Source organism: Musca autumnalis, unplaced genomic scaffold, assembly GCF_047663935.1.
Source record: "Musca autumnalis isolate F117 unplaced genomic scaffold, ASM4766393v1 scaffold_1, whole genome shotgun sequence".
Lineage (NCBI taxonomy): Eukaryota > Metazoa > Arthropoda > Insecta > Diptera > Muscidae > Musca > Musca autumnalis.
The window spans coordinates 56133797-56148523 of record NW_027411644.1 but is presented as its reverse complement, the minus strand read 5'-3'; the positions used below and the strand labels follow the sequence as shown (position 1 = coordinate 56148523).

At 37.6% G+C, this 14727-nt stretch overlaps 1 protein-coding gene across 3 annotated transcripts in view; it reads left to right on the top strand.

Annotated features, from left to right (window-relative positions):
- The window catches only part of Pak (serine/threonine-protein kinase PAK 3-like protein), a 66919-nt gene extending 52780 nt beyond the window's left edge, over positions 1-14139 (top strand). Inside the window, exons 4-8 of one of the 3 annotated variants that reach the window (XM_073974851.1) lie at positions 11-176; positions 249-923; positions 10532-11292; positions 13369-13587; positions 13658-14139. In XM_073974851.1, the coding sequence (XP_073830952.1) occupies positions 11-176; positions 249-923; positions 10532-11292; positions 13369-13587; positions 13658-13741 (1905 nt within the window). In that variant the 3' untranslated portion in view covers positions 13742-14139. Of the gene's footprint in view, positions 1-10; positions 177-248; positions 924-10009; positions 11293-13368; positions 13588-13657 lie in introns of all 3 variants that reach the window. The other 2 variants (XM_073974842.1, XM_073974832.1) reach the window with 2 other exon arrangements.
- The last annotated feature ends 588 nt before the right edge of the window (positions 14140-14727 follow it).

Below are 14727 nucleotides of genomic sequence, written 5' to 3'. Positions count from 1 at the left end.
TTAATTTTAGGGTATGCCGGAAGCCTGGGCACGTTTGCTTATGAATTCGAACATAAGCAAACAAGAACAAAAGAAAAATCCTCAAGCTGTATTAGATGTGCTCAAGTGGTTCGATAATACCACCAAACAGAGGCCAAGTTCCAAGTACATGACAAATGCCATAACCACACATTCGGGTATGTTGAAGTATTAGAATAAGAGTCACCATGATTATCTTTGAGATAACAATAACTTCCATTTCCATTTAGGATCTTCATTAAGTCGAGTTAGCAGCAGCAGTCCCAGCAGTACACCCACAGACAGTGAGCTGCATGGCTCAAACAGTGGTGGCAATTTAATTGGTGTCAACATTAGCAGTTTGAATATTGGCGGATCAAATTCCAGTGGCTTGATAACATCCATTGGCAATCATCATACACCCTCATCGCATCAGTATCATCAACAGCAGCAACAGTTGCAACATCATCATCAACAACAGCAGCCACCACCACATCATCTTCATCAGTCACCACAAAATGCATCATCGCACCATCATCATCAGCAACAACAGCAGGCTGTCACAGGCGGCCAACATGCTACAATTAGTCAATCACATTCATACAATTTTGGTGGCAATACAGCCTCCTCATCATCGCAGCACTCATCGGCGAATGAAGATGATATTTTGGGTACACCACAACCACCACCACCTCCTATCGCATCTCGGCCTGAACGTACGAAATCGATATATACACGACCCATAGAAGATGTTGTACCACAACCACCTGCTGTCACGCCCATATTACCACCGCCAACAGCGGCTCCTGCGACCACACCAACAACACCACAACATAATAATGTGGCCCAGCCACAATTTAAAACGCCAACACATGCAACCGCGGTTGCTGCCTCCTCAACATTGGATAAGAATAAAAATAATGCGAGTAAGTTTTCTTTGGTTGAGATTTTTTTGGAATGTTTTTTTTGTTTTATTATTTTTATTTTTTTGTGTTTTAAAACAAGAATCTGTTTTCGACTTATTTTTTGTTAACATTAAAGACATGTTCACAAATGCATATTAAAGTGTGGCAGGAGATTTTAAAGTTTTTTCAAAGAATTAACCTGAAGTTATCTAGACGTTATTCTTGAAAAACGTTTTGATAATTTTCAAGTTTTCCTAAAATAACCAACCATGCTGCCCCAAGGTATTCTATCTATAGAAGGCATTTTCAGAGGATCTTATATCTACAGAAGAATTTGTTCTGTCCATAGAAGGTTCTATCAGAAGGTCTTCAATGTATAGCAGAACTTGACAGAAGGTCCTCCAGAACTTGACAGAAGGACCAAAAGGCATTTTATCTATAGAAGACCTTATCAGCAGATCTTCTATCCATAGAAGGTTCTATCAGAAGGTCTTCAATGTACAGTAGAACTTGACAGAAGGTCTTCTATCTATAGAAGACCTTGTCAGAAGATCTCCTATCTATAGAAGACCTTGTTAGATAGCCGTGTGTAGGAATTCTTTATATTTAAGACATTGTCAGAAGGCCTTCTATCTATAGAAGACCTTGTCAGAAGGCCTTCCATCTATAAAATACATTTTCAGATCTTCTCTATAGAACACGACCTTGTCGACCTGTAGTATGTCTTCAAATTATAAAAGACCTTCTCAGAAAATCTTCCAACTACAGAAGACCTTGCCAGAAGTTCTTTTATCTATAGAAGACCTTGTCAAAAAATATCCTATCTATAGAAAACTTTGTTAGATAGCCTTATGTCTATAGAAGAACTTCTCGGTAGGTATTCGTTCTATTTAAGACATTGTCAGAAGGCTTACTATATATAGAAGACTTTGTCAGAAGGCCTTCTATCTAAAGAAGACCTTGTCAGAAGATCTTCTATCTATAGAAGACATTATCAGGTCTTCTCTACAGAAGAGCTTGTCGCAAAGTATTCATTCTTTCTATAGAAGATCTTGTCAGGAAGTCTTTTATCTATTGAAGACCTTGTCAAAAGACCTTTCAGGAGACCTTCAGTGTATAGGAAACCTTGTCAGAAGCTTCTATCTATAAAAGTCTTTGCCAAAACGTCTTCTATATACATATCTCTATCTATAGAAGACTTTGTCGTTTATATATAGAAGACCTTGTCAAAAAATATCCTATCTATAGAAAACTTTGTTAGATAGCCTTCTGTCTATAGAAGAACTTCTCGGTAGGTATTCGTTCTATTTAAGACATTGTCAGAAGGCTAACTATATATAGAAGACTTTGTCAGAAGGTCTTCTATCTAAAGAAGACCTTGTCAAAAGGCCTTCTATCTATAGAAGACATTATCAGGTCTTCTATCTACAGAAGTGCTTGTCGCAAGGTATTCATTCTTTCTATAGAAGATCTTGTCAGGAAGTCTTTCTGATAATTTTCAAGTTTTCCTAAAAACCCACCATGCTGTCCCAAGGTCTTCTATCTATAGAAGGCATTTTCAGAAGATCTTATATCTACAGAAGAACTTGTCCCAAGGTGTTCTATCCATAGAAGGTTCTATCAGAAGGTCTTCAATGTATAGCAGAGCTTGTCAGAAGGTCCTCCACAACTTGACAGAAGGTCCTTGAAGACCAGAAGGCATTTTATCTATAGAAGACCTTGTCAGAATATCTTCAATCCATAGAAGGTTCTATCAGAAGGTCTTCAATGTACAGTAGAACTTGACAGAAGGACTTCTATCTATAGAAGACCTTGTCAGAAGATCTCCTATCTATAGAAGACCTTGTTAGATAGCCGTCTTTCTATAAAAGAGCTTGTCAGAAGGCCTTCCATCTATAAAATACATTTTCAGATCTTCTCTCTATAGAAGACGACCTTGTCGGAAGGTCTTCTATGTATAGAAGACCCTGTAGCATGTCTTCAAATTATAGAAGACCTTATAAGAAAATCTTCCAACTACAGAAGACCTTGCCAGAAGTTATTTTATCTATAGACGACCTTGTCAGAAAATATCCTATCTATAGAAAACTTTGTTAGATAGCCTTCTGTCTATAGAAGAGCTTGTCGGTAGGTATTCATTCTATTTAAGACATTGTCAGAAGGCTTACTATATATAGAAGACTTTGTCAGAAGGCCTTCTATCTAAAGAAGACCTTGTCAGAAGATCTTCTATCTATAGAAGACATTATCAGGTCTTCTCTACAGAAGAGCTTGTCGCAAAGTATTCATTCTTTCTATAGAAGATCTTGTCAGGAAGTCTTTTATCTATTGAAGACCTTGTCAAAAGACCTTTCAGGAGACCTTCAGTGTATAGGAAACCTTGTCAGAAGCTTCTATCTATAAAAGTCTTTGCCAAAACGTCTTCTATATACATATCTCTATCTATAGAAGACTTTGTCGTTTATATATAGAAGAACTTGACAGAAGGTCTTCCAACTATATAGGACCTTGTCAGAAGACCTTCTATCTATTTAAGACATTGTCAGAAGGACTTCTATCTATAGAAGACCTTGTGAGAAGGCCTTCCATCTGTAAGATACACTTTCAGATCTTCTCTCTATAGAAGACGACCTTGTCGGAAGGTCTTCTATCTATAGAAGACCCTGTAGCATGTCTTCAAATTATAGAAGACCTTATAAGAAAATCTTCCAACTACAGAAGACCTTGCCAGAAGTTCTTTTATCTATAGACGACCTTGTCAGAAAATATCCTATCTATAGAAAACTTTGTTAGATTGCCTTCTGTCTATAGAAGAGCTTGTCGGTAGGTATTCATTCTATTTAAGACATTGTAAGAAGGCTTACTATATATAGAAGACTTTGTCAGAAGGCCTTCTATCTAAAGAAAACCTCGTCAGATGGACTTCTATCTATAGAAGACATTATCAGGTCTTCTATCTACAGAAGAGCTTGTCGCAAGGTATTCATTCTTTCTATAGAAGATCTTGTCAGAAAGTCTTTTATCTATTGAAGACCTTTCAGGAGACCATCAGTGTATAGCAAACCTTGTCAGAAGCTTTTATCTATAAAAGTCTTTGCTAGAACGTCTCCTATATACATATCTCTATCTATAGAAGACTTAGATAGTCGTTTATATATAGAAGAACTTGACAGAAGGTCTTCCAACTATATAAGACCTTGTCAGAAGACCTTCTATCTATAGAAGACCTTATCAGAAGGCCTTCTATCTATAGAATGTTCTATGAGACGGTCTTCAATGTGTAGCAGAACTTCACAGAAGGTCTCCCAACTATATAAGACCTTGTCAGAGGGTTTATATCTATAGATTACCTTGGCAGAAAGTCTTTTATCTATTGAAGACCTTGTCAGAAGGTATTCTATCTATAGTAGACCTTTTCGGAAGGTCTTCTATCTATAGAAGACCTTGTCAGCATGTCTTCCAATCATAGAGACTTTAACCGTTCTTCCAAACACAGAAGACTCTGCCAGAAGGTCTTTTATCTATAGAAGACTTTGTCAGAAGGTCTTCAATCCATTGAAGGTTCTATCAGAAGGTTTTCAATGTATAGCAGAACTTCACAGAAGGTCTTCCAACCATGAAGACCCTGTCAGAAGGTCTTATATCTACAGAAGACCTTGTCAGAAGGTTTTTTTTATAGAAACCTTGTTCGCAAGTCTTCCAATTATTGAAGGTATTCCAATTACAGATGATCTCGTAGAAGTTCTATCCATAGAAGGATCTATCAAAAGGTCTTCCAACTATATAATGCCTTTTCAGAAAGTCTTATATCTGCAGAAGAACATGTCAGAAGGCATTTTATCTATAGAAACCTTTTTAGCAGGTTGGTATTCCACCAGCAGAAGTCCTTGTCACAAGGTCTTCTATCTTTAGAAGACGTTTTCAGAAGGCCTTGTCTATAGAAGACCTTGTCAGAACACCTTATATCTAAAGAAGACCTTGTCAGAAGGCATTTTATATAAAGAAGACCTTGTCAAAATACCTTCTATATAGAAGACCTTGTCAGCAGTTCTTCCAATTATAGAAGACCTTATCAGAACGTTTTCAACTACAGAAGACCTTGCCATAAGGTCTTCAATGTATAGCAGAACTTGTCAGAAGGTCTTCCAACTAAGAAGACCTTGTCAGAAGGTCTTCCAACTATAGAAAACCTTTACAGAAGTTCTTATATTTACAGAAGACCTTGTCAGAAGGCCTTTTATCTATAGAAACACTTTCATACTGGCAAAATGTGCCTCATCGAAATAATGGTTTTAGACCCCAAGTATGTTTAGACGTGTTTCAGACAATTTGGAGTCGATTGGGCAATGTCCGTCCGTCTGTCTGTCTGGCTGGAGCGCACGATAACTCTCGAACGGATAAACCGATTCGGTTCAAATTTTGGCTTTCGTAATATTTTGCCCAAACTTAGTTTAAGTTCGAAGATGGGCTATATCGGTCCACTCCTTCCGGTACCTCCCCCACAAAAGTTCGAAAATGTTCGGAAAAATTGTGTGATTGATAACTCTTGAAGAGAGTAACCGATTTGGTCCATACTTTGCCCATCGTAAAATGTGTACCAGACTTAGATGAGCTTTCAATATGGACTCAATCGGTCCACTCCTTCGGGTACGTCCCACACAAAATTTCGGAAAAGTTCAGTTTAGGGTCATCTCTCGTATCGCTTTGATTTTTGTTTTAGCAACTTGTATTTACTGCCCTCCATACGACGGTACAAGTTTCATCAGGGGCAAGTCCATACTTCCTGAGAAAATAGCCTGAAAGTTTCAAAAAACCCCTATGACACCGTGTGAGGTGGTTGGAGCGCAAGATAACTCCCGAACGGATCTGCCGATTCGGTCCAAAATTTGGCCTTAGTAAAATTTTGTCCAAACATAGTTTAAGTTTGAAGATAAGCCATATCGGTCCACTCCTTCAGGTACCTCCCCCACAAAAGTTCAAAAATTTTCGGAAAATTTTTTCGTACGGTAACTCTTGAAGGGAGTGGCCGAATTGGTCTATACTTTACACATCCTAATATACCTACCAGATATAGATCAGGGTCAAATAAGGATTATATTTATCCACTCCATCCGGTACCTCCCACACAAAATTTCGGATAAGTTCACTTTAAGACCTGATATCGAATCACTTTAATTTTTGTTGAAGCAACTTGCATTCGCTGCCTCAATTACGATGGTAAGTTTTTTTTAGGGGCAAGTCCATACTTCTTGAGCCCGAAGAGTGTAAAAACCCCCTATGGCACCATATGTTGTGGCTGGAGATCCACTTCCATAACGCTCAATGTCGATCCATTCCTTTTAGTATCTCCTCCGCAAAACGTTTGGTTTTTAATCCTAATCAACATTTTTGTCGGTTCAAACGCCCAAAATTTTTAAAACCCCCTAAATATATACATACGTATTTTGGGAAAAAATTGTTTCAATATACACAGGCTGAGGGTATATCTCTGTCGGCAAAGCCGACTGATACTTTTTTACTTGTTCACTTATAGAATACCTTGTCAGAAGGTCTTTTATCTTGTCACAAGGCCTTCTATCTATAGAAGTCCTTATCAGAAGGCATTCTATCTATAGTAGACCTAGTCAAAATGTCTTATATCTATAGAAGAAAGTCTTCCCTCTAGAGAAGACCTTGTCAGGTGGTCTTCAAACTATAGAAGACCCCGTCATAAGTATTTCTATATTTAGAAGACATTGTAAAAAGGCGTTCTATATTTTGAAGACCTCGTAAAGAGGCCTTCTATCTATGGAAGACCTTGTCAGAAAGTTTTCTATACTTAGGTGGCACTGTTATAAGGTCTTCGATCTATAGGAGACCCTGTCAAAAGGCCTTATATCTTTGGAAGACATTGTCAGAAGGTCTTCCTACTATAGACGTGCTACAATGTGCAGAGAAAATAATAAATCCTTGGCTAGTATACATCTATAGTAGATGTATATCCCTTAACTACGTTGCAACGAGTTGGAGACAAGTAAAGGTTGTCTTCATACCCAAAGCAGGAAAACGTAGTCACGAAAATGCTAAAGACTTCAGACCAATAAGCCTTTCATCATTTCTACTTAAGACGCTCGAAAGACTCATCGACGTGTTCGAATATACAATATACAAGATGGACAACTCAAACATCATATCTTCTAGCCAACATGCTTATATTAAAGGGCGCTCGACGGATACAGCCCTACACGAAGTCGTTAGGACTATAGAGAAGTCCTTAGAGCACAAACAATTTACTTTAGCTGCTTTCCTAGACATAGAAGGTACCTTTAACAACGTCAGTACATCAGCTATAAAACAAGCACTTGATAACTTCGGCGTGGAACCACTCATCAGTAGTTGGATTACCACCATGCTGCAAAGCAGAGTTATTAATGCCACACTGGAAAACAGTACACTGTCAAAGCACGTGAACAGAGTAACTCCACAGGGAGGAGTTATCTCGCCATTACTTTGGCTCCTTGTCATCAATGAAATTCTCAATAAACTTGACCACATGGGGATTAAGGTGGTTGCCTATGCGGACGATGTGGTAATACTCGTCTCTGGTTTGTTTCCGACCGTAATAAGGGACATTATGAGCGGAGCCCTGAGATCGCTAGATACTTGGGCCACAAGATGTGGTCTAGGAGTGAATCCAGGGAAAACTGAGATGGTGCTATTCACCACAAAGACCAAATATGCAATACCTAATCTACGAAGACTACGAGGTCAGGTAATACCCCTATCAGATCATGCCAAGTACCTAGGAATCATCCTAGATTCAAAGCTGTCATGGAAACGTAACGTGGAGCACCGTGCTCACAAAGCAACTGTTGCATATTACGCATGTCGCAAATTGTTTGGAAGCCGTTGGGGCCTCAAACCTAAAATGGTGTTATGAATGTACACCAGCATAATCAGACCAATTCTCTCCTAGTATGGTGGCCAGCAGTGGATAAGAAAACAACACAGAAAAAACTATACAGCATACAAAGATCTGCATGCATCGGGGCAACCCTCAATATAATGATGCACATTTTGCCAATTGATTTACACATCAAAGCAACAGCAACATGTAATGCGGTAAGACTCCGAGCTCTAGGAATGTGGAGAGACGGAGCTTACGGACATGCGTGCATGCTTCAAAAACTTCCGAAAGAAATAACAACCACTGCTGATTACTGCGTACCTATAATGGATTTTGATCAGCCTTTTGCAATCAAATTTCCAAGCAGAAGAAAATGGAGTAATGGATCACCATTGATAGCATATGACACTAAGGTATACACGGACGGCTCCAAGATGAAATGTGGAGTCGGATCCGGTGTGTTTTCGGAAGAAGCAAACATATACACATCTACAAAGCTACCTGAGTACTGTAGTGTCTTTCAAGCGGAGATACTGGCAATAAAGGAGGCATGTACTGAACTTTTACAGCATCACACAGCAAACTCAATAGGAATCTTCGTCGACAGTCAAGCGGCGCTCCTTGCACTAAAATCCAAAGCTGTCACATCAAAGCTTGTGAAAGATTGTAAAGAAGAACTTGCCAAACTAGGGCGTCTGTCAAGAGTAGTTCTCACTTGGATCCCGGGCCACAAGGGCCTTGCTGGAAACGAAAAAGCAGACGAGTTAGCTAGAGCAGGATCCGCCTCTAACGAACTCCCAAAGGCGTCAGTCGCAATTCCAATGGGAGTAGTTAAAGGGGATATCTTCAAACACTATCACTGGCTGAAAGTAGATGCGACAAAACGGCAACATGCAAGATATCAAAATCAACGTGGCCTCAACACAACGCCAAACGAACTAAGTTCCTAATCAATCAAACGCGACGGAACCTTGCAAGACTTATTGCAGTGTTAACCGGTCACTGGGCAATTGGTAACCATGCAAAACATTTAAATCTGAAGAAGAAGAGGAGGAAACTGTTGAGCACCTCCTCTGTTCCTGCCCTGAACAAATGCAACGAAGATTTAAAGCTCTAGGACAACCGTTCCTTCGTGATATCACAGAGATAACAGAAGTAGGTCTGGGAGACCTTCTGCGATTCCTTAACTCATCAGGCTGGATTTAACTGCCAACATGCAACAAGGAAATAGCAATCTCTGAACGAGTGGTGTGGTTTTTCAAAACGGTATCTCTTACATACTAATTGAGGCTATAAAGTATAGCCACCACGTGAACCAACCAACCAACCATAGACGTGTTTGTCAAGAGATCTTGCATCTTTTACAAGATGTTTCAGTTAATAGGAAGTCCTGTGCATAAATAGAATACGTTCTGTCTGTTCTGCAAACATAATAAATAGTCCGAAGGTCTTCTCTCTACAAACGTCCTTAACAGATAGTCTTTTATTTACCAGCGTAAGATCTTGGTAGAAGATTTTGGACCAACATAAGTACTTGTCAGAAGGTCTTCCATACTTTTCAGATAATCTTCTATAAGACCATCGAATGGTGGACTGGATATTATAGGACTCAAGCACGTTCCAGATAGTGTAGTCACTTCGATTTTTATTGGTCAGCCATACATTTCCCTTATATTCAATCTGGTGAGAGTGGTTAATTTGGTTTCCGGAGATCATCTTATCTGTTGAGATTTACATGATCTTCCGAAACATTTCAATCTTTGGCTGATCAAGGTATTCGAACAAATACGTTTTTTCCTATACCGGCTGGGAGCTTTGCTTCCGTTGATTATTTTTGGGAAAAAGGTCTTCTTATCTGTTGATAGGTACATGATCCTTTGAAGCATTTAAATCTGTTTGCATAAAAAGATTTAAATGCTTCAAATCTCCGCATCAAAGGTCGATTAATATTTGATATGCATTTGGTGGAACATGTCTTTTATAGGTATTTTAATTCGCACAAGTTTATTTCCCTCGAATCACCCACTATAATAGTTTAACAACAAAATAAACATACTTTAACATAACCTCAAAAAGAAAGTAATTTTTTACATTTTTAAATTTATTTACTACTAATTTTCTTGTGTTTATCTGTGTGAATTAAATGCAAACAAATAAACAAAATCAAACAAATAAAACTCATTAACTAACCAAATCCATCCTGCAACTGCTACCAAACAAGCAGCTGGATATGACGCTACCACTACTACTTCTACTACTAATCTTCTACTAACGACTGCTACTACTTCCAATGCCAATGAGGCAGTAGTAGAGGCTCTTAATGCTACACCTAGTACTAGTAATCAATTGCAATTTATTGATTGTAATGCTACAACGACAACAACAACAAGAACAACAACTAATCATGACTCTTCTGCTTCCTCCTTTTCATCATTTCCTTCGTATCATGATGATATGATGATGACCACATTACCACCCATATATTGTCCCTCAACATCATCGTCGTACATTGATTCGATTGCAATGCCGACACCGCCTTTACCCACGCCTACAACAACAACATCTACTTTACCGCCTCAATCCGTGGATGTTGCTGATGCAACAACAACAACCGCTATTGTTGCTGCTACGGCATCTACAATAACAAAAATAAAACCGGCAACACCGGATGCTGGCACATGTCATCATGATCCCCATGTTACCCTTATTGCACCTGCTCCAACACCTACCGTTACCATTACAGATTTGTATGCCAATGATGCAAATACCAATAATCTAACAGCAGCATCTGCTGCAGCGGCCACAGGCACTCCAGCTGTTGGACAACCAGCGACGGGTACCACCACAGCAACCACGGGTGGTACGACAACAACAACCACACAACAACGATCTGGAGCAGCGAAAAAGAAGAAAATGTCCGATGAAGAAATTCTCGAGAAACTCCGTACGATTGTTTCGGTGGGCGATCCGAATCGCAAATACACCAAAATGGAAAAAATCGGTCAAGGTGCCTCGGGCACCGTCTATACCGCCATTGAATCTTCCACTGGCATGGAAGTGGCCATTAAACAAATGAATCTATCACAACAACCGAAAAAAGAACTGATCATCAATGAAATTCTTGTTATGCGAGAAAATAAACATCCCAATGTTGTCAATTATTTGGACAGTTATTTGGTCTCGGAAGAGTTGTGGGTTGTTATGGAATATCTGCCAGGTGGTTCACTGACCGATGTTGTAACCGAAACATGCATGGATGAGGGACAAATTGCCGCTGTGTGTCGTGAAGTATTGCAGGCATTGGAATTTTTACACTCCAATCAGGTTATACATCGTGACATTAAGAGTGATAACATCCTGTTGGGTTTGGATGGTTCGGTCAAATTGACCGATTTTGGTTTTTGTGCACAAATCTCACCGGAACAATCGAAACGTACAACAATGGTGGGAACGCCATACTGGATGGCACCGGAGGTAGTGACACGAAAACAATATGGACCTAAGGTGAGTAGTGTGGGAATTTTTCTATGATTTTCTTTGACGGATTACTTTTGTTGGTTGATTACTTTAACGTCGTTGGTGGATAAATTATCAATGCTGTTGGATTTATCCACCATAATGGGTAATTTATCCACGATGATGGATAATCTATAATATGGATAATTAACCCATGATGGTTGATAATTTATCCGCCATTGTGAATAATTTATTCCACGATGGTGGAACATTTATCCACGATGGTGAATAACTTTCCACCATGTTGGATAATTTATCAACAATGGTGGATAATTTATCCACTATGGTGAAAACTTTATACGCAATGGTGAATAATTTGTCCACGATGGTGGATAATTTATCCACGATAATGGATGATTTATCCACGAAGACGTATAACTTTTCCACAATGGTGGATAATTTATCCACGGTGGTGAATAATTTATCCGTGGTTGTGAATAGTTTATCCACCACAATGGTGGATAATTGATCCGCAATGGTGAATAATTGATCCGCAATGGTGAATAATATGATCCGTAATGGTGAATAATTTATCCACGATGGTGGATAACTTATACACGATTGTGGATAATTTATCCACGAGGGTGGATTCTTATCCACGATGGCGGTATTTTATCCACGATGGTGGATAATTGATCCGCAATGGTGAATAATTTATCCACGATGTTGGATAACTTATTCACGATTGTGGATAAATTATCCACGAGGGTGGATAACTTATACACGATTATGGATAATTTATCCACGGTGGTGAATAATTTATCCGTGGCGGTGAATAGTTTACCCACGATGGTGGATAATTGATCCGCAATGGTGAATAATTTATCCACGAGGGTGTATAACTTATACACGATTGTGGATAATTTATCCACGATGGTGGATGTTTTATCCACAATGGCGGATATTTTATCCACGATGGTGGATAATTGATCCGCAATGGTAGATAATTTATCCCGTGGTGGAAAACTTATCCACAATGGTGGAAAATTTATCTATGATGGTAGATAATTTATCCACGAAGGTGAATTATTTATCCACGGTGGTGGATAATTTATCCACTGTGGTGAGTAGTTTATCCACGATGGTGGATAATTTGTCCACTATAGTAGATAATTTATCCACAGTTGTGGAAATTTATCCACGATGGTGGATAACTTATACACGATTGTGGATAATTTATTCACGATATTGGAGGTTTTATCCACGATATTTTAACCACGATGGTGGATAATTTATCCACAATGGATAATTTGTCCACGGTTGTGGATTATTGATCCACGATGGTAGATAATTTATCCACAATGATAGATAATTTATCCACAGTTTTGGAAAATTTATCCACTGTGATAATTTATCTGCGATGGTGGAAAATTTATCCACGATGGTAGGCAATTTATCCACAATGGTCGATAATTTATACACTATAATAGATAATTTATCCACGATGGTGGACAATTAATCCGTAGTGGTGGATAATCTATCCACGATGGTTGAAAATTTATCCACGATGGTAGATAAATTATCCATGATGGTGGATAGTTTATCCGCGATGGTGAATAATTTTTCCAAGGTTGTGGATAATTTATACACATGGTGGATACACGTTGGTGGATGATTTGTGGAGTTTATCGACGGTGGTGGATAACTTATGTAGGATGTTGGACAATTTATCAACTGTGGTGATAAAACATCCTTTTAATGGATAATTTTTCCGTGACGGTGCATAATTTATACACCGTACTGAATAGTTTAGCCACGATGGTGGATAATTTATCCACGATATTGGAAAATTTATCCGCGATGGTGAATAATTTATCCACGATTGTGGATCATTTATCTATGACTGTGGATAATTTATCTATGATGGTGAATAATTTATTCACGATGGTGGATAATTTATCAACGAAGGTGGATAATTTTCCGCAATGATTGATAATTTATTCACCATGGAAAATAATTTATCCACGATCGTGGATAATTGATGTTCGATAGCGGACAATTGTCCAAACTTATGAATAGTGATATAAAGTTTATTCTTAAATATATATTCTCTTTCTTTATCAGGTGGATTTATGGTCTTTGGGTATTATGGCCATCGAAATGGTAGAGGGTGAACCACCCTATCTAAATGAAAATCCATTGAAAGCCTTGTACCTCATTGCTACAAATGGCAAGCCTGAAATTAAAGAAAAGGAGAAACTATCAGCAGTATTTCAAGATTTCCTCGATCAATGTCTAGAGGTGGAAGTAGATCGTCGTGCCAGTGCAATGGAACTGCTAAAGGTGAGTCAACACAATGCAATCTCATATCTTTTGTTACCTTCTTAACATTTTTTATTAAAATTCTATACAGCATCCATTCTTAAAATTGGCCCGTCCCTTGGCCAGTTTGACACCATTGATTATGGCCGCCAAGGAGGCCACTAAGGGTAACTGATTAAAGCAGCAACACTGATTTCTGTTGAAACTTATTTCTTAAAAAATTATATATTTGAAAGAAGAGAAGAATTGTTTTATTTCAGTATAAATTCATTCAACATTATTATTATTACTATGATTATTTAAAACAGACATATAAAAAGATTAAAAAAGCAAAATAATATTATTATTTGCTAACTAAAACAAGTGATCCCATAGAGACAAGTTAAACGGAGATAATTACAATGGGAATACTTAAAAAAACAAACAACAACTTATATAAATATTTATATATACAAAACAAAACAAAAATAGATATTATTTCAAAATATAAGAAAAATGAAAATATAGAAACGAAAATAAAACAATACTACTTAAATTTAGAATTTCCAAATAACAGCAAAAAAGAAAAGAAAACCCCATTAACAATAAAACCCGAATACAACTATTCTATATAAAGAAAACAAAAAGAAGTAAGAAACAAAACAGAGTAATTAAAAGAAAACAACAAAAACCAACTAAAACATTTATTAACTATTATTATACATAGACAACAACAACCACGAAGAGCTAAGAAAACAAAAAATCGACGAGAAATTTAATGCAAACAAAAGAAAAAAACAACAACAATTAATAACAATTACTTTAATTTATATTTATAGTTATTATATATAATTATTATTATATACATATAAAAAGAAACCATTATTAATTATTAACAACAAAGCAAAAAGGCGTTAAACACCATTGTATTTAAAGTAAACAACAACAACAAAAACACATTAAACATTTATAAAAACAAATCATCATGTAACTCATATTTCTAAACTATTATACTTAACGATTCAACCACAACTACCTAACCACTATATACTTTTTTTGTTTTCTATTTTCTATTTAAATATCTTCTCCTTTTTTTCTCATACTTTAAGGCGAACAAATATTTCAGGACTTTAACTACGCGGTTTATTATGAAATATGTTGACGAGATCACAGCTTATACTA